General features: G+C 54.2%; 7 protein-coding genes across 7 annotated transcripts; 4 read left to right on the top strand and 3 right to left on the bottom strand.

The window, feature by feature from the left end:
• Positions 1–520: 520 nt before the first annotated feature.
• Positions 521–1,504, bottom strand: BO72DRAFT_493752 (rho GDP-dissociation inhibitor; the record flags this gene model as incomplete). The annotated part of the gene is made up of 4 exons (XM_040948408.1): positions 521–651; positions 721–769; positions 838–1,160; positions 1,414–1,504. 4 exons carry the CDS (start codon positions 1,502–1,504, stop codon positions 521–523), a joined length of 594 nt encoding a protein of 197 aa, XP_040803923.1.
• Positions 1,505–4,087: 2,583 nt separating this feature from the next.
• Positions 4,088–5,882, top strand: BO72DRAFT_24002 (KilA-N domain-containing protein). Its single transcript, XM_040939917.1, has 4 exons — positions 4,088–4,478; positions 4,569–4,731; positions 4,790–5,675; positions 5,735–5,882. Exons 1-4 carry the CDS (start codon positions 4,263–4,265, stop codon positions 5,760–5,762), a joined length of 1,293 nt encoding a protein of 430 aa, XP_040803922.1. The 5' UTR covers positions 4,088–4,262; the 3' UTR covers positions 5,763–5,882.
• A 700-nt stretch (positions 5,883–6,582) lies between these two features.
• On the top strand, positions 6,583–8,649 carry BO72DRAFT_398970 (cleavage polyadenylation factor subunit CLP1). Its single transcript, XM_040942111.1, has 3 exons — positions 6,583–6,841; positions 6,948–7,764; positions 7,835–8,649. The coding sequence occupies exons 1-3, from the start codon at positions 6,704–6,706 to the stop codon at positions 8,617–8,619; spliced, it is 1,740 nt and encodes a 579-aa protein (XP_040803921.1). The 5' UTR covers positions 6,583–6,703; the 3' UTR covers positions 8,620–8,649.
• A 590-nt stretch (positions 8,650–9,239) lies between these two features.
• BO72DRAFT_475656 (chitin deacetylase CDA4) lies at positions 9,240–10,079 on the top strand (the record flags this gene model as incomplete). Its single annotated transcript, XM_040947337.1, has 2 exons — positions 9,240–9,695; positions 9,747–10,079. 2 exons carry the CDS (start codon positions 9,240–9,242, stop codon positions 10,077–10,079), a joined length of 789 nt encoding a protein of 262 aa, XP_040803920.1.
• Positions 10,080–10,229: 150 nt separating this feature from the next.
• Positions 10,230–12,524, bottom strand: BO72DRAFT_372104 (uncharacterized protein; the record flags this gene model as incomplete). Its single annotated transcript, XM_040941036.1, has 2 exons — positions 10,230–11,391; positions 11,572–12,524. The coding sequence occupies 2 exons, from the start codon at positions 12,522–12,524 to the stop codon at positions 10,230–10,232; spliced, it is 2,115 nt and encodes a 704-aa protein (XP_040803919.1).
• Positions 12,525–14,578: 2,054 nt separating this feature from the next.
• On the top strand, positions 14,579–15,643 carry BO72DRAFT_456625 (quinone oxidoreductase family protein; the record flags this gene model as incomplete). Its single annotated transcript, XM_040946284.1, has 2 exons — positions 14,579–15,354; positions 15,418–15,643. The coding sequence occupies 2 exons, from the start codon at positions 14,579–14,581 to the stop codon at positions 15,641–15,643; spliced, it is 1,002 nt and encodes a 333-aa protein (XP_040803918.1).
• Positions 15,644–15,734: 91 nt separating this feature from the next.
• Positions 15,735–17,526, bottom strand: BO72DRAFT_423878 (uncharacterized protein; the record flags this gene model as incomplete). The annotated part of the gene is made up of 5 exons (XM_040942856.1): positions 15,735–16,721; positions 16,769–17,017; positions 17,066–17,083; positions 17,139–17,224; positions 17,272–17,526. 5 exons carry the CDS (start codon positions 17,524–17,526, stop codon positions 15,830–15,832), a joined length of 1,500 nt encoding a protein of 499 aa, XP_040803917.1. The 3' UTR covers positions 15,735–15,829.
• Positions 17,527–18,707: the final 1,181 nt, after the last annotated feature.

The raw sequence follows: 18,707 nt of genomic DNA, 5'->3' as shown, positions 1-18,707 counted from the left end.
GTTACAAAAATTGTTAGATATTTTGAGAATAAGTTCTCAACTAGTTCAAATACCAATTGAAGATTACTCGCCAACTTCAACCTTCTTTCCAGTATGTTGATTTCCAAGTCAGGTGTGCGTGTGTCCAATAAAGCAAATGGAGCTAGACGGAGACCGGGGAGGGTATGTGGGCCACAGGATCTCCACACTATTACCAACAGAATGTTCGCATGCAACTCATATATGCAGATATATATATAGTTGTAGTATAGTGTAGTCCACTAAGTCCCAACCTCCCATCCAAAAAACAAGAGAGGTTCTAGAAGAAAAGTAGAATATATATATATGGAAAATCGGATAGATTTCACTCAAATGATGTGTGCGAACAAATGCGTCCCAACGCTTGTAAATACTGGCAAGAAATAGTTATGCTGGCCCCATGGGACAAAAAAAAAGATGGGGTGGATCTTTGATCGTGGTTCATAGGAAAAGAGAACACAGACAAGGGGGGGGGGGGGAAGAAAACAGGAACGAAAATGATCTACCAGTCCTTGGCGATGTCAAATGACCACTCGAACTGGAGGTGAGTGTGGTCGTCGTCGTCGATGAACTTGGAGATGGCGTTGTAGTGGCCACGGTACAGCATTCCCGAGGGGGCTTCTTCGGCGGCGACTGTTTCATGAAAAGGTTAGTTGGTTGTAGTAGTATGATGGGGAGGGGGTTTTAGCTGGCTCAACTTACACTTTTTCTCGTAGAACTGCTTGTCGGTGGTGTTGGGGGCGTAGCTTCCCTGTGACGAGTTATTAGGAAATTAGGGCGAGGAGGAGGAGGAGGAGGAGGAGGAGGGGGGAATCTTACCAGCATCTCCTCATCCTTGCTGACCCGGACACCCTTGCGCTTGACGACCTGCAGGTACTTGAGGCCGCTGAGCACCTCGTGGTGCACCTGGAAGACGACCTTGATGTGGAAGGTGGAGCCCTCCTTGATCTTGAACGGCTGGTCCTTGAGCCCCTCCAGCGCGCCGGGGGCGGACAAGTCGATCACCACGTCGGACCGGCCCTCGACCTCCAGGGCCAGGGACTTGATGATGCACTTGCGGGGGTCGCTGGGGTCGCCAATTGGGGTGCCGGAGTTGAGGCCGAGCGAGGCCTTCCACCGGTTCAAGGCCTCGTCATCCTTATCTATGGTAAAGGAGAGAGGGATGGTTAGTAGGGGATAGAGACCATTGATGGCTTTGATGTTGTGGAGAAGCCTATAGTAGTCGCGATGCGGCTAGATTTGTCTTTTGCATGGGGTAATTAAGCAAGGGGGAGGGGTAGCCGGCGTCAATGGCCACGAGGCAGAAGTAGAGGAAAGAAGAGGAGGGGGCGGAATGCTTGTGACAACAAAAGGGGGAGGAAGAGGGACACATCAAGAACAAATGATCACACATACCAAGCTCAGCATATTCGTTGATGGTCTTCTTCTCGCCGACCTTGAAGCCCTCGGTCTTGGTGGCAGTGAGATCGTCTTCGTGTTCAGGCATGGTGGTGGTGGTGATAGTGGTGGTGGTGGTGATGGTGTTGTTGATTTGGTTGTTTTGGTGGCTCTGGTGGGGTATTTGGATAGCGGATGGGAGAATGTGTCCAGAGGTAAATTGCTGGGGAAGATGCTCGCCTCACAGATGGCGGTTTTCTTGATTAGCCCAAGGACCAATTCAAGACCAAGAATCGAAGAGATTTCAAGTAGGGTCACTCACCGAGATTAAAATGAGGCCAGGAATTGCTGGAGGAGAGAATTGTTTTGGGATGTTTTGGAGTGGAAGGCCAATTGAACTACTAAAGGCCAAGTGGGGGGAAGGAAAAGGCGGTGGACAATCATGGCTATTAATGGATGGCCTTACAGGAGGGGGAGATTTAACTTATGTGTAGTTATCTCGGATGGGCCAGACTCATAGACTCATCACCATCACTAGCACTGGCACTGGCAGTGTGTACTGTACCTGATTGATCGATACCGAGTCATGAAATTGCTGGTCACGCAGTACTCGACCTCACACGAGAGAAGACGACTGCTTGACAAGGTGGCTGTTTACCAAATTGTACCTCGAAGGTGATCAGTCCTTTTTCTTGCCAGGCCATCAACATGAGGATTGCCCGGTCTTAGTCCAGGTTCCAGGAGTCCAGATGAGAAATTCCTAGCCAAACATTACTCGCACTATGAAAGCCCTGTCAAAATCAGCAACCAAGCTTGGGCAAGGGGCGCTGTTGGATCTTATCCGCTTCATGGTGGAAGCGCTTACTGTGTTTCTGCTCACTGTGTAGCTCTTCAGTGTGGGGTGAGTGTACAGTAACAGTGCCAGTACCTAGTACAGTACATGGCTCCTTTTCGAGTCGATCAACACTGGTGCTCCTTTAGTCTCAAACTAAATATACCCTTTGACTTCTCATAACATGTACCAGAAATCCTAGTACATATTTATAGAATGGTGTACTGTATATGTCATCTCTGGGTGTCGACTTCTCTACTTAATATCGTGAGTCCATGCCACTAAGGTCATCATCTTACGCCGCGCTAGGGGCCAGAAGGACCGTTCCAAGATCGTGATTGCCAGGTGCCAAGGTGCTCTTATCAAGAGCTACACACTGTGCAGACTATTTGAGGTATCTAATATCGAGGGAAAATATTCTCTGAGATCCTTGAAGCCTAGAGAACTTCATATACTCGCACTAATCGCTCTTCATACGGTCAGTCCAACATCCGAGGGTCATCAGTTGGTTCAGAGACAATCGAGCTTTTCTACCCTGAGGATATACCAATCCAAGATTCAGTGTTTTGACAGTCCCCGTTGCCGAGGTTCCATATTTCCCGAGAGGTCTGCGAGTTCCATGTCCAAATGCGGCATTGTTCTGGAAGAGCGGACCAAGGTCTGTATCGAGGATGAAGCGGTGAGCATTGCAAATGTAAGAAAGATATTGCCTGCTGCTAAAAGAGTCCTAAGTTCCCGAAGGGAAGCAAGTAGATCAGCCATTCGAAGCCGTTACAAGAGTCTTCTACAGTGCTATTATTCATGGTGCGCATGGCTCGTGGACTGTCCTAAATCTGGTCTGCTTGACTGATAAGAACGAATCTCGCCCAAGCCAGTACTAGAGCGAACATCTGGAGTAACTACTTGTCAGTTCCCCCAGACGGTAGTTAGTTAGGGAAGTTAGCGAAGTGTCAGCCCTGGCTCGGTGCATGTCTTTATGCATACCCCCATGTCCGGACTTCTGGCAAGGGATTTTGCTATCTAAAGTTTTTCTTTGCTTCTTATCCCCTTCTTCTTTTTCAATGTGAGAACTGGGTAAATTCGAATGTGTTATAATCATGTATCCCGTAGCTCGATGACGAGTCGAAAACCCCCGCGACAAACTAAGGTGAGGGCCAACAAACCAAAACAAGAGAAGCGCGTCACGGGGACAACCGCGCTAGCTCAGGCGCCAAGGCATCGATACGTAGTGGGCGTTTCTCTGTAATCATTGATACCGGGGGATGAGCCGGCGGCGCTGGTACTTACTTTTCGGGTTAGAGGATGGGCCAATTGGTACGGATGACTGGTTGATTCAACGGTGATGCTGCAGTAGCGCCGTAACATTAGCCGGGCGGAACCGTCACGTAACCAGCGGAACATGCAATGATGGGAAGCGATTCGCCCGTCCTGTTTCGCTCAACTTTCATTCTTTGATTATTTTCCCTCCCCTACTCCCGAGTCTAGAGAAACCTAACCTTTTAGCGACTGCTGCTGCTGCTACTGCTTATCGACCGAGCGCCGCCTGGACTCCTCCCACACCCCCATTCCTGCCTTTATCATCTGGCTGGTTGTCGCGTATTTCCTTTCCAGCTTCACACCCCATCTACTGTCCGCCCGGTTTCCAAACCGTCGTGTTTGTCACCTGTGCGCTTTCGTCTTGGTGACGTCTTCTCTTCTCGCGATTTGTAGACAAGAGAGCGGCGACAAACGCGCCTGCAACGTGGCCGCCGCTTTGGTGTCGCATCCCCCCATCCATCATCCCACTCACCACCGTCCATCGCCCGAGTCTTTTCGAGTCTCTGAATTGATACCTCCCGCCCAATCCAATTCGTTCATCATGGTGCGCACCTTGCCGAGAAAGAACAATCCGCTCATCCTTAGCGATGAAGCGCCTGCTTGTAAGTTGTGCCTCTGCATCGGCAGCGTCGATTCCGATCTCGACCATTGCTATATCCACTCCACTCCGATCTGAGGTCGCGCCAGACTAACACGCACCTTGCTTCGTGCTTCTGCGATGACAGACGAAGAACTTCTTGCGCGCCGTCGCTTGGGAAAGACAAATCTTGCCGTGAAGCCCACCCAGATCGGCACCTCCAATGCGACCAAACCAGAGAACCTCGGCCCTTTTGAATATGCTCACTTGCGCGCTCCCTTGCCCAGTGATCTCAAAGGATCTGAAATCTTCCCTTCACATGCTCCTCAACAACACCCGGAGACGTACTTCTTGATGGTAAGTCGCGTCCTTCCAGGCCCTTAGCCTTTCGGAATCGGAACGTCACGGAACCATGGTTAACGGGGTGGGTTCCTTTGTCTCTTCCAGCGTCGTAGCAGAGACGGATACGTTAGCGCCACGGGCATGTTCAAGATCGCTTTCCCTTGGGCTAAGCTTGACGAAGAACGATCTGAGCGGGAGTACTTGAAAGCACGGTCTGAAACGAGCGAAGACGAGATTGCCGGCAACGTCTGGATCTCTCCTGTACTTGGTAAGTTCTTCGAACCACCTTACCTTCCCTGGCCTACCGCTCTGATACCGTTCCTCAGCTCTTGAGCTCGCCAAGGAGTATCAGATGTACGACTGGGTCCGAGCCTTGCTTGACCCCACCGATATTATCCAGAGCCCTTCCTCTGCAAAGAAGCAAATCACGCCTCCCCCCAGGTTCGATCTGCCTCCTATCGAGGCCCCGACCCTCCTCACTTCTACGACCCGTCTCAGACGAGGACGCTCGGCCTCCCCTAGCAAGAGACCTAGTTCGCCCCGGAAGCCTAGACAAACTCGAGCCATGAAGGAAGCGAACGCTGCCGCCACCAGCGCTGCAAATGCTACCCTACAGTCTTCTCTCGACTTGACCGCTTCGACCGTGGAAAGCGAGTCGGTGATCAGAGCCATCCAGCCCAGCGTGGAAGTTGATAGCGACCAGAAGCCGGCCCCCACTCCTAGAAAGTTGAAGACGCCCAGACCCTCCAAGATTGCGCGTCGGGTCATTCCTGAGGACAATGTCGAAGAAGAGCAAAAGGAGGAGCAAAAGGAGGAGCAAAAAGAGGAGGAAAAGGAACAGAAGGTGAAGGTCGACGTCGAGACCACCGCCAACACCTTCGACGATGTCAAGACCACCCAGACCACCGTCTCCGTGGAGTTGCCGGTTACTCTTCCCGAAGCACCCTCTGCAGCTGATACCGAGCAGATGATCGCCAAGGCCAAGGAAATGGTGGAAGAAGCTGTCAAGCTCCAGGCAGAGACCGCCGAGCCATCGTCAGCCAAGGCGGCCGTGAAACGCAAGACTGACGCTCTCAGTGACGATGAGGATGAGGAAGATGAGGAAGCCCGCACTCTCCGGACGAAGCGCGCCAAGGTCCTGGAAGAGAAGCTCAAGCAGGAGCGCGTCCGGAATCGTGCTCTTGTTGGTGTTACAGCTGCCTTTGCTCTTGCGTTAGTACCCCTCTACAATACCCGGTCTTTCATCGCACATTACTAACTGGACTATGCAGCGCCTCGATTCCTTACTTCTTCATCTAAAGAATTTAATACATTTCTCAATCACGAGTGGAGCCAAAGACGCACGAGGTCCTTCGTGATCTCAACCTACGCCCGCATCTGTAGTAACCGACACCTGTCTCCGCCATGATCATAGGTTCCACAGCCTCCTTGACCGTATGTTCACAACTGCCATGGTCCCTGACGACTTTTGCCATGCAATGCCCGCGAGAAGCCTCTTTCCGTGCACTTTTGCTACCCTCGCTCAAATCCGAGTTCGGGCTTTGGTCGATTATCCCCTTGCCAATCACGATTCTTCCCCCAATCATGGTCATCTTGATGTTTACCGTATCTGAACCAGTTTATTTCCTTAGCAATGCTGTGCCTTTTGGTTGCGAGTGATGTGCGTCGAGGCGGGGGAGATTGGCCTGCACAGGTCCTGGAGATCAGAAAGAAAGCCTTGGGTTCGTTTCGTTCTTTACCTGCACCTTTTCATTATCCCCCTTCTTCCTGGATACCTGATATATGCCCCTATAATGTGGTTTTTCTTTTTCGTTTCTACACCAATTGCGCCGGGAAAGACCCCTGGTGTCGTGATGCAATCGGATGGCTTTGACTGGACTGTACTCGGGCGTTGTGCTATTGTTAGGGTAGATTCGGCAGACGACGCTACATGCAAGAATTTGAATGTTGATAAGTAGCGATGTTTATCTCCAGATTGTAGATTGGCGGTTCGGCCTTGTTTTTTGTGGGCATAGTGGGGTAATACCAAGTGAAATTGGCTTGAGCTGGACTCCGCTGCAAACCAGCAAAACATCGTTATCGGCGGGTGGTTCTCTCCGCCTGACGTCTCCGAAGGTTACTTTCTTTCTTCCATTCTTTGTTCTTCCTTTCAGACTTCTTTCTTACTGTGGTGCAAATAAAATCTACGAATCTTCCATACCCATCCCTACGCTCATTGATCTCCTCAGCACCGTAATGCCATGTCTCTTCCGGGATTAGACCTTACACAGCCCTCCGGGGAGAAGGAGTTTGTCCCCGCACCGCCGACGCAAATTACTGTCGGCAAAGGTTCAGAATGGCGGTTTGAGGTCGCGTTCGGCACCGTCGTGCGCGTCAAGGTGAGCACAGCCTTCTCAAGAGGTTCTACAGCTCTCATGCTCGATGGATTTCTGTTTGATCCTCAATTGACCCCTCAGCAACTAACTGACTGATCCCGAGAACTAGCTCCTGACCGGCACCGCCGAACTCTTCGGTACGGAACTCGCCCCCTCCCAGACGTACACCTTCACCGGCACGAAAGCCGCGATCTACACATGGCACGGATGCATGCTCGAGGTCAGCGCCGGCGAGTCCTACGCGACACCGGACAGCCTTGCGCCTGGCGGCAACAACAGCAGCAGCAACAGCAACAGCAACAGTAACGAACCACCCACGACGGGTGGCGGCGGCGGCGGCGGTCGCGGCCTGGGCGCCGGAGGCTGCCAGAGCGAGTACACGGCGGAGGAGACGCCGATGGTGGAATACGCGAACGTGCACTTTGCGCTGGAGACGATGCGGCGGCAGGCCAAGGCGCAGGGCAGGGACGGGCCGCGGGTGCTGATCCTGGGCTCGGAGGACGCGGGCAAGACGAGTCTGGCCAAGATTCTGACGGCGTACGCCACCAAGGTCGGGCGGCAGCCGGTGGTCGTTAACCTCGACCCCACGGAGGGGATGCTGAGCGTACCCGGGACGCTGACGGCCACCGCGTTCCGCACGATGATCGACGTCGAGGAAGGCTGGGGGTCCAGCCCCATGTCCGGCCCCAGTGCGGTGCCCGTCAAGGTGCCCCTGGTCTACTTCTACCCGATGGCCAACCCGCTCGAGGCCGAGGGGTCCGTGTACAAGGCGATCGTGTCGCGGCTGGCCGTCTCGGTCATGGGCCGCATGGCCGAGGATGAGGATGTCCGGGAGACGGGGATCATTGTCGACACGCCGGGGATTCTCAGTCAGAGTAAGGCGGGGAATGTGGACTTGATCAAGCATATTGTGACGGAGTTTGCCAGTGAGTTTTGATTGATTTGTTGTCACGAGGTTTTAGGGACATTTACTGACGTGATTTGGGGGTGATGCAGTTACGACGATTTTGGTGATCGGCTCCGAACGACTCTACAGTTCGATGATGAAGGAGTTTGATAACAAACCTACGGCCAGTGCGTCTGCCGTGGCGTCGGATGAGCGCATCTCCGTGATCAAGCTGTCCAAGTCCGGGGGATGTGTGGATCGGGACGCAGCGTTCATGAAGGCCGTCCGCGAGTCGCAGATCCGCACCTACTTCTTCGGTGACCAGATCCCTTCCGCCGCGTCAGGGGCGCTGCCGCTGTTGGCCGCCTCTTCCAAGAATGTGACGCTGTCGCCGCACGCGCAGCAGCTGGATCTCAGCACGCTGTCGATATACAATTACACCATCGCTACCCCGGAGGAGGACGAGGATGAATATGACCCGGCGTCATTTGGCACCGATTCGTTCCTCCCTGGCGGAGGCAACGAGGCGGGCTCGAACCACAATCAGCAGCAGCAGGAGGACAGTAGTGCAACGTCTGTTCTGCCCGGGTTCGGGAGTGCGCCGTCGAGTGCCACGGCGGAGACGGGCGGCGGCGCAAATGTGCCGTTGAAGAAGCTGCTCCCGCCGGCGCCCACGGGGCTGGCAAATTCGCTGCTGGCGATCACGCATGCGCCGACGACGGCCAGTGCGGCGGACGTGCGGGATGCGAGTATCATGGGGTTCTTGTATGTGGCGGATGTGAACAACGAGAGGGGAAAGATCCAGGTGTTGGCGCCGGTGGGGGGGCGAGTGCCTCCGCGGGCGTTGGTGTGGGGGAAGAAATGGCCGGGCGAGGTGGTCGGATTGGTGGGTTAGCACGGAGTAGTACTGAGTACATTAAAAGCGGTTAGTGTTGATTGATATGATATGCCACTGGGCACCTACGGATACTCCGTACCTTCATCTCCTCCTCTCCATCAACAACCAACAACCATCCCAACCCAACCCAAACACTCTTTACTTTCTACTTGCTAGATCCATCCAACCGCAAAGACAATGGCCTAGATTCTCTCTTGAAAGCTGCACCAGCCAGACGTCTCTCATTTCGATAACAACCACAACCACAACCACAACCACCATCACCACCAGGCCCAACCAACAACCGAACAACCACCACTCCTTACCCCCCAACCAACCACCACCACCACCACCACCAAAACAAAGAAATGCCCCGCCTCCACCTAACAAACCATCTAAACCGCCTCCTCACCCGCCTCCTAACCACCCTACCGCGGCCCCTCCAGTCCCTCCTCCCACTGCACCTGCGCACGCGCACGCGCGCCCGCGCCCGCTCGCGCGCCCTCTCCCGGCCCCCAATCTACCCCTACCCCTACCCCGACGCCGCAACCAACTACAAAGACAAACCCACCCCCTCGACAGACTTCCACGCCTCGACGCCGCACAAAACCCACCTCCTGACGCGCCGCAACCTGAAGATGGCCCTCCTGACCCTCTGCCTTCTCCTCACCCTCCTCATCCTCCTCCCGGCATACACAATCTACCGGCCCCCCAACCTCCTGATCCGGTACTTCCAGCACCGCTGGCCCGACGCCCTCTTCCACGTGCCGCTCCCGGCCTCCGCCCCGCCGACGATCGCGCTGACCATCGACGATTCTCCGTCCACGTTCACCGCGCAGATCCTCGAGATTTTGCGGGAGAACGACGCCCGCGCGACGTTCTTCGTCATCGGGGCGCAGATACCCGCTCCCGGGGTGGGGCCGCGCGGAGGGAATGGGGAAGCGATGTTGCGCGAGCTGGTGAGGGAGGGCATGGAGCTGGGGAATCATGCGATGTCGGATCGGCCTTCGCGGGACCTGAGCGATGCGGTGCTCGAGGCGGAGGTGAGGGGCGTGCAGGGGTGGTTGGAGCGGGTGGAGGATTTGGTCTTTCCGGTAGGGGAGGGGGAGGGACGGGGAGAGGGAGGGGGAGCCGATGGGGTGCAGGCGAAGGCCAAGTATAAATGGTTTAGGCCGGGGTCTGGGTTCTTCTCGGATCGGATGCGCGTGCTCATCCGGAAGCTGGGGCTGCGGATTGCCCTGGGTAGTGTGTATCCGCACGATGCGCAGATCAATTGGCCGCGGGTCAATGCGTGGCATATTCTCAGTATGGTGCGGTCGGGCAGTGTGATTGTCTGTCATGATCGGAGGGGGTGGACGGTGCCGATGCTGAAGCTGGTGGTGCCGGAGTTGAAGAGGAGGGGGTTTCGCGTGGTCACGCTGAGTGAGTTGGTGGAGTTGGGCGAGCAGAGTCAACTGCCGAAGCAGATTAGTGCCTAGTACCTAGGAGGGTGGCACACTACGAGGCTGCTTTTTGTTGCTGTTGCACAGAGGTGATACATGTATATAGTCTAAATCTACCGTACAGGCTGGTCCTGAAGCACAAACAATCAAACAGTAAAGATACACACACACACACCCGTCATCCGGCTACTCCCATCGCTTCCACTCCTCCACGTTCTTCCGCATCTCACTCTCAACTTCATACCCCCGACTGGCATCCTCCAGCAGCTCGGCTTGGCGGTCTCGGTACCGCTGCTCGGCCTCCCGACGTCGCAGCGCCACCAGCTTCAGATACGTCAGGTCGTCCAGCTGCACCGCCTCCTGGAACTTCATGCGCATCCGCGGCGAGTACAGCTGGCAGCTCGCCTCGCGACAGCGCGACGGGCCTTCCCCAGGAAGAAGCCGCATCGTGGTCGAGAACTTGCGCGCAATCGGGAGCTTGGCCTTGACCAGCGGCCACACCACATCGTCGTAGCAGTCCTCACACACCGTGAGCTCAGGCAGCTGCGGCATGTAGTGCCAGGTGCTGAGTACCTGCCGGTCCCGCCGGCAATCTCGAAGCACTACCTTGCGCCGCGCATAGGACAGGAACTCGCGGATGTCCGGCCGCACCGCATGCTCCAGCTCTGCTCGGTTGGCGGCCATATCCAGGCAGTCGATATAGCGGACGAACCGAGCACTGTCAGTCACAAAGTCACACGCCCTCTCCTGCTTGGTGGCACTGCGTTTGAATGTCTCCCGGTGCCGCGGCATCAAAGTCCTCAGGTTGCGAACGCAGGAGTGGCATACGTTGAACTGCGGGAGATACATGTCGGTGTCCGGGTCCACCACACGGTACCAGTACTGATCACTGATAGTGCGTCCCGGGCAAGGCTTGCTGCCTGACGGTGGCCGCGTGATCTGCAGGAGCAGATCCAGGTGGTCCAAGTGCTTCTTGAGTGTCTGCATCCATGCCAAGCGCGTCCATGGCTCATTCATGGAACAGCGAACCTTCTCTTCGCGGGGTCGGGGGCTCGCTAGGACAAAGAGATCTCGGAACCGGGACTTGCGCATCTGTTTCATGCAGGATGGACAGATATTCAAGTGAGGGATTCCCTTCACGGTGTGCCAGTCCTGGTATCCTGCCACAGGAACTGACCGAGGGCAAGGCGACAGAAAGTACTGGGGCTTAGGAGAACTTCTGCGCACGGCACCCTGCGAAGAGCTTCGCCGACCAACTTGTTTTCCAGTCTGGTAAGCATCTTCGGGGTCTTCATCGGGTGACACAGGCCGCTGCAACGTGTCATCCAGGAAAGACACAGCACGTCTACTGGGGGTGTGCGAGGACACCGACTGTGCCCTGTCTGAAGACTGGGATCGTCCATCCGGCCTGTTGCCAATCGAGGGTCGCGCTGGGGCCTCGGAGGCCAGCGCTGCAGTGAATGAGGCCGAGAAAGGATCCTCTTCACTCTTCTCGTGTTCAGTAGACTCCTTGGCCGTCGATGTAGACTTAGAAGGGATCGGCTGGTTAGCCTGTGGCGCGCCGCACCCATTAGGGCACGTAATGGATGGCTTGAGGCCTGCTTGCTCAACGGTGGCGATCGGTTGGGCAGCTGCAGCTGCAGGTGGCGGACTGTTCTGATCGTGGTTCTGTGAAGCCTCTTGCGATGCGCGAAGTTCTTGCCTCTGGCGCAACTTCTCCTCTATCCTCTCAGCCAAAGTAGGCCCAGTGGAAGACTTTTCTGTGGGTGAGGCCGGAGGCTTGAGCGAGGAACCCTTCACTCCAATGGCAGCCGAATCAGATTGATGGCCTAGCTTCGGCATGGGAGGCCTGGTCACCTGCTTGGCAGATGAACTGGGCTTCGCACTGCCCGCTCGCTTCAAACTAGGCGGGGATGCCGTGGTTGTGGTTTCGATCGCTTTGGCGGGCGTGTTGGATGTCACAGGGCCAGTCCGGGATCCCTGGGCCAAATCTCTGTTGGGAATACTATCCCTCTGGATACTGAATTTTGCTCCGCTAGGCCGGCCATCGACGGTCTTGCTCGGGGTTCGGGCTTGCTGCGGGCGTGCTAGCGAATTTGGAGCGCAAATCTTATCTGAAGAAGCCCATGAGGTCGACAGAGGCACGGCCTGATCATCCTCGACAATGTAGAGCATTGGGTCATGTTCAATTTCCGCTGACGGCGTTGGCGGCCCTGCGTTGTCATCAGAGCCGCTCTCGCGGACTGAGTCGTCATAGATCGTCGTGTGAACAACTGAGGAGAAGGATAGCACATCCACGATCACTGGATGCTGGTCAATAGTTCCCCGAGAGCAGACACCCTCCACTCCGGGCTTTTCTCCTAGCTTGGTCATCCCGTGTAGTTCGCGAGAAAGGGATACCGTCTCGTCTTCCACGGAAGGCGCAGGTGGCCATTGGGTCTGCTTGCGCCAGCGCAAGTGCACCTTGGTCCTGAGATACATGGCGACGAGGGGTAAAGCAAAAATCAGAACAGAAGAAAACTTTGATCCAGTCGAATACAAGGCTCCAATCGGTGTGAGGGCGGCACTCCTGGGGATTTATCCTGCGGTGGCACGTCGGATCAGAATCACGTTCCTGGCTGTTGGCATTATAAATCCGTCGAACGTCGGACTCACGAGAGAAACGTTCTCGAGGAAAGAGCAAAGGATCCAGCGGACGCAAACAATCAAAAGTAAACAGAAAACACACAAGCCCCGGGCGGAGTCAGGGAATCAGCAATTGAGTTGGAATGGGGCCGAACGGCGCAGGAAAAATTGGAGCAACTAGTGAGCAGAAGACTGGGGCAGTCTCTGAAAACCTTCCAGGGGCGATTGGAATTAAGTATTAGGCGAAAGTATGGTTAGTAGTCCTGATGTACAGTTCCAGGGACAAGAAAAACAAGCACAGAGAATACGGAGAGACTATATAAAGTAAATCGACCCCAATGGGAACCCGGTTGGGCAGCGCCTCTGGCCGGGGTACTGGCCCTATCAGAATCCAGCCCCAGAGATTGGGCGTTAACAGCGAGCGAATCAATCACCCCCGACGCTGAAACACGACGATCGTGGCCATATGTCAAGCGTTGGGAATGAATGGTCCTGCCTGAGCCATGTCAACAGGAGTCGTTGAAGATGAAACCATTCTGATCCCCGGACAGGAGAATGGCTTGATCGTGCATGCGTAGAGGCGAAGCTGGCCGTTGATTTGTCCCACCCCTCCTTTGTCGTCGGTTTAGGTGCCAATTGTTCGACCAGGGGCAGGTAAGCAGGCGAAGTTTTAACCTGCGGGAAAGGCGTCATCCCCAAGGCACAGGCGGCGAACTAGAGGGATGGTTATTGGCCTGACAGACATGACAGGCAACTAGAAGAGCAGGGCTTAAGCAAAGCCACACACGATCACGGTCTGTATTGGGCGCCTCTGGCTACATATGCCACCATTGGGATGAGCTGCAGCATTCTTGGCCTGTAGATGCTGGTCGTATGGTGCGCATCGACCAATGGGCATCTCATCTGCGGCAAGCGATGCGATGATATCAGCTGGAAAGACGGTGAGAAGAGGTAATGGGTGGCAAGCTGCATTGAAAAGAAGGCGAAGGCTTTGGGAGGGGTGTGCTGGCGTGATGGGTTGAAAAGTTGGGATATACGTCTGACGGTGATGCAGGGCCACTGTCAGAAGGAGTGCGATGACACCATCGTGGGATTGTGGAAGGAGGGAAAGCAACTGGAGCATCACCGATCGATGCATCGAGTAGTTTAGTTCCACTGCGGGCGGGCAAGACAACGGGGTACTCCCGAAAGGGTAAGACCACCATGCGGGAAGTTGTGCTTTGCTATGCAATACATGACTCAGCTATGTCTACATAGTTATGCCGTCGGCAGTTCGGAGCGATGATCGGGCTGAGGCCGCGGATATCCGACGGTTCGGCAATGATGCCGATGGCGTCACTCCGTCGGATGAAGATTTAAGAACGGTGGACGCTGGACACAATTGCGAAATGCGAGTTGCGAGATGAGATAGAGAAGAGTCAAAGAAATGCCGCGTAAAAGATCTCCTACTCCTACTCCTAGCACTTACTAGATGAATATTGAATGTAATCGACAGGGGAAAACCACCTCGTCGCAAAGCGTAGACGTAACGATAGGTTGAAAGGTGTGGGGTAAAAGGAACCAGAATTATTAATGATAGTAAACACGAGCATTCGAGATCATGACAGAAAACAAGCATCTCGGAATTGAGCCGCCTGAAGATTAGTGATAGTGCTCGTGTTAACTATCCATCTTTTTGACAAGTACGTAGTGAGTACGTTGGATATAACCCACCGATCACCCCGTCCCTCCCTCCACTCTCAATCTTTGCCCCTCCAATGCTCCTCAATCGCATCGTCCCTCGTCTACTCCGCACCGCCACGCCAACTGCGTCTTTCTCACCCCCGGCGCTCCGCCTTGCAGCTCTAAACGCTCAATTTCGACCCTCGCCTTTCTCCCCCATCAGCTTCCCCACCCGCACCAACACCACCATGTCCGTCCCTCAGACCATGAAGGCCGTTCAGGTCGAAAAGCTAGGCGGTCCCGAGGTACTGGAGTTCAAGGCCGACCAGCCCGTGCCTCGTGCCCAGGAGGGCCAAGTGCTGGTCAAGAACCACATCTCGGGCGTGAACTACATCGACACCTACTTCCGGACCGGACTGTACCCGTCCGCGAAGCCCGAGATCCTCGGGCGGGAGGGTGCCGGCACCATCGTGGCGCTGGGCCCCGGGCCCAACCCGTACAACCTGCAGGTTGGGGATCGGGTCGCCTGGCTCAGCACGGGCGGCTACGCCGAGTACACCGCCGTGCCCATGGCCAAGACGGTCAAGATCCCCGAGGGACTCTCCGACGAGGACGTGATGGCCGCGTTCCTGAGCGGTCTGACCGTCATCACCCTGGCCAAGGAGACCTACCCGGTCAAGCAGGGCGAGTGGGTGCTGCTGCACGCTGCCGCCGGCGGGGCGGGCACCCTCATGACGCAGGTGCTCAAGTCGATCGGCGCCAAGGTCATCGGCACGGCCGGGAGTCCGGAGAAGTGCGAGCTGGCCAAGAGCCTCGGCGCGGATGTGGTGATCGACTACCGCAGTGAGGCCGGCAAGGACTGGCCCCAGAAGGTCAAGGAAATCACGGGAGGTCAGGGCGTGGATGTGGTCTTCGACTCCGTCGGCAAGGACACCTGGGAGGGAAGCTTGGAGGCCGTGAAGCGCAAGGGTACCATCGTCTGGTTCGGTAATGCCAGTGGTCCGGTGCCGCCGTTGCCTCTACAGTAAGGATTGATGAGATCTCCGGGTTGCAATGTCCGTCAAGGCTAATGAATGTTCGTCTACAGGAAGCTCTCCCCCAAGTGTGTCAAGGTTGCTCGTCCTCAGCTGTTCGGCTACATCGAGACTCGCGATGAGTTTGAGTTCTACGTCAACGAGCTCTTCTCGTTGCTCCAGTCAAACAAGCTCAAGGCTAGAGTTCATAAGGTCTATCCTCTGGAGGATGTCGCCGAGGCACACCGTGATCTGGAAGGCCGTAAGACCACCGGAAAACTGCTTCTGAAGTCGTCTTAAGCTTGACGCTGTTGATCATAATGAGTGTATATTCGTTGGAGATGGTAATGCTAGGCTTCTATATAAGAGATTTGAACAATATTCATGTCGTCTTATTCTCTGAGCTAGTCAGTTACGTAAATTCCATGCGTGGCTAAACCTATCTGCTGCTGTCAAATCCAAGCTTGACACTCGCTTGGAACGTGCTTAGAGTACATCCTGCACATCCGCGATCCCATCACCCTTCTCAGAAGCATCATCCTCCTCAGCCTCCATTTCGTCTTCGCCCGCAGTGTCCTTCACCGGCCGTGGTTTCTTCCACCCCAGCATAAGGTCATTTGCAAGAACCGTGTAGATTGTGCCGTAGACGTTGAAGGTCTCTTCAAAGTAATCAAGCCCACAGTTCATCCTCCACACCGGTGTCATCACCTTCATACCCGGATAACAGAGTTGCAAAAGAGGTAGCTCCACATAGAAACTAAAAATGACTGGGATCATGGCTTGCTGCCGCTGTTCCAGGGTCATATCACATGCCGGCCTTGCTGGGTCCCAGTAGGATATCGCGGTGATGCGGCCAACAGGAACAAGATCGGGTGCGTGCATTTTGTAAAAGTCAAGGACAGTATCGTTCGGAGGATGGATAACCATAATCTCAAAGCCGTGGATATCATCTACACGTTTGGATATTAATTCATCTGTATGAGCTAAATCTCGGAAGTCAACAGCCAGTTGATCTGTTCCCGCACCAGCGAGGGCGAATTTCACGACCTTGCGCGCCACATCTCTAGTCATGGGAGGACCGTGCGCCCACGAGCGCTCTTCGTCGTCTTCCTCAGTGTAACAATCATAGAGGTGGCCTCCGAAGAGCGTAGAACAGGCTTTGTTGAAATGGCCGGGCCCTTTGACCATGAACTGCTGATTCTTCCAAAGCTCTGTAGCGGCGATGTCACACGACTTCCTGGCCTGTTCAATGTTGTCCTTGTATTCTGGGCAAACCTCATGATACAGTAGGTAGGACAGAAAGTTGTGAATGGTGACCGTACCCAGATGGACCATGTCTTCGGTCTCGGGGTTGAAGTAGGATGGGAAGTAGGAGGTCCTGTTCGCTGTCAGCGACAATTTACTTTGAGTTAGGCCAGTGCTTACAGATAGCCCCGAACCACCGCATCAAAGTCGATGGCTAGGTTTGCTGTGTCTCTTGGGATGCTGGTCTGCGTTCTAGTCTGAAGGATCTGCTCGCTGTCAAGGTCCTGGAGGTCTTTTTGATCGGAGCCTGCGAACATTCTCGGAGAAACGTCCACACCCCCATAGGCCAAGTATTTCAGGAATATATCCCTGCGGAAATTCTCGAGGCGGCGATTGTTCTGGTAGCGCTGCAAGGCATCTTCAATCCGACTATCACAGATCAGCATCACGAGTGTTCCGTCAGCATGAAAGGCTTACTGAATGATGGGTCGAGACCTGTGACACACAATTAGCCGAAAGAGAACTGAGAGACATGGTGTAATTTACATACGGGTTGTATATCACCTGCTCAGTCTCATACTGAGCTGGTGTCATGGGAGCATCGACGTAGTATTCCTCAAAGCCAGTGGGCTTGCCCTGTTACAGTCAGCTCAGTCCTCGGACGTGAGTTCTCACAGACAAACCAGGCTACGCTTGCTCCTGGGCTTTTTGCTTTTCTTTTTCTTTTTCTTGAGCTTGATGATATTTTCGAAGAATCCCGGAACTTCTTGTTCCCCGATACTATCGACCTGCGCCTTCGTGGAGACTGAATCGGTGGATTCGAGGTCCAGGGTGTGAGCCGTGTCCGAGGCCAACTGAGCTTGAGCATCTTCTGCCTGTTTCAGTGAGTCCGAGGTAGAAAGATGCGTAGAAGACGAAGTTTCTTCCTTGTTTTCCATTTCGAATCTTCGAGTAGGAAGGTGTTAAAGGTAGTTTGCTAAGAGGAAACTAGAAGCTATGAGATGAAGAGACGAGAAGAGACGAGACGGGCGGACGAAAAGAACGAGGGTAAATGATGGAGTCGAAGAGAATGAGAATCATAAGGGAGGAGAAGAGTTGCTGGCAGTGATTTTGCAGTGAAGGAAAGGGCAGGGCGTGGCTCCCTCATGATACCGTCAGTGAATGGGTTGTTGTCCATGCAGGTTGCCTCGGCCTGTTTGTAGACTGGCAGTCTTGGACATTTCTGATCGATATACAGGCTGAGACAAGATACAACATCGATAGATACTTGTTTGTTTTGTAGCAAAGTAAGATGAAAGTAGTATGAAAGTATTATGATGAGTTTTGATACAATGATGGTATCAAAGACAAGAACAAGTGTGTGCACTATACAAAATACCTTAAGACAAGTAGTAACTTACCTCCTACTCTCTATAGTACAGTACATCGCCGCACATTGCAGAAGTATACAGATAGTCAGTTGCCATGTGATGCTTGAGAAACAGTCTCAAGACAAATGCAGCCATTAAACTCGACACAAATTCAGGCAGTCGAGAGTTGTAGACACCCGAAAGAGTTGAGCGGCAGACGGCAGACCATTCAGAAGTATAGAAAGCAGGCGAGATTAACTTATTCTTGCCTTGTGCCACCAGATCCAGTCAGCATAAGAGACGATCTTATGCTAAAGCGCATCGTGTCAGCCAGGCTGTGAGATTCCAGGCTGACTTTCTGCTTTCGTAGTGAAATATCCCCGTGATGTGGATTTTTAATAGGATTAAATGATGATCGATGCCCCTCAGCCTTGTTTGGGGGTTCAGACCGGCTTCCCCGACATTTTTCCATTTACTTCTCTCATTATTATTGACAGTGCCAACCCAGAACAAAAACCAACCAACCCGCCTGTTGTGGCTTGTCTCTCCTTTCCTTTCCCCCACCCCCTGCTAGGCATTTGTTTGCTTCTAACAGGAATATATTTCTTTTCCCTCCTTGACCCACTTTTGGAGGATTTCCCTCTCCTTCTCATCTTCTCCCAACCCTCCGACCCTGCAACTTCCCGCCTGCTGAATCTCCGTCCCTTTCCGTGACTCATGCGGAATGCCGTCTAAACTCCATCGGTCTCTGTTGGACAGTGATTGACCTC

Source organism: Aspergillus fijiensis (assembly GCF_003184825.1).
Source record: "Aspergillus fijiensis CBS 313.89 unplaced genomic scaffold BO72scaffold_11, whole genome shotgun sequence".
Taxonomy (NCBI): Eukaryota; Fungi; Ascomycota; class Eurotiomycetes; order Eurotiales; family Aspergillaceae; genus Aspergillus; species Aspergillus fijiensis.
The sequence above is the reverse complement of the archived record's forward strand: the minus strand, read 5'-3'. Positions and strand labels throughout refer to the sequence as shown.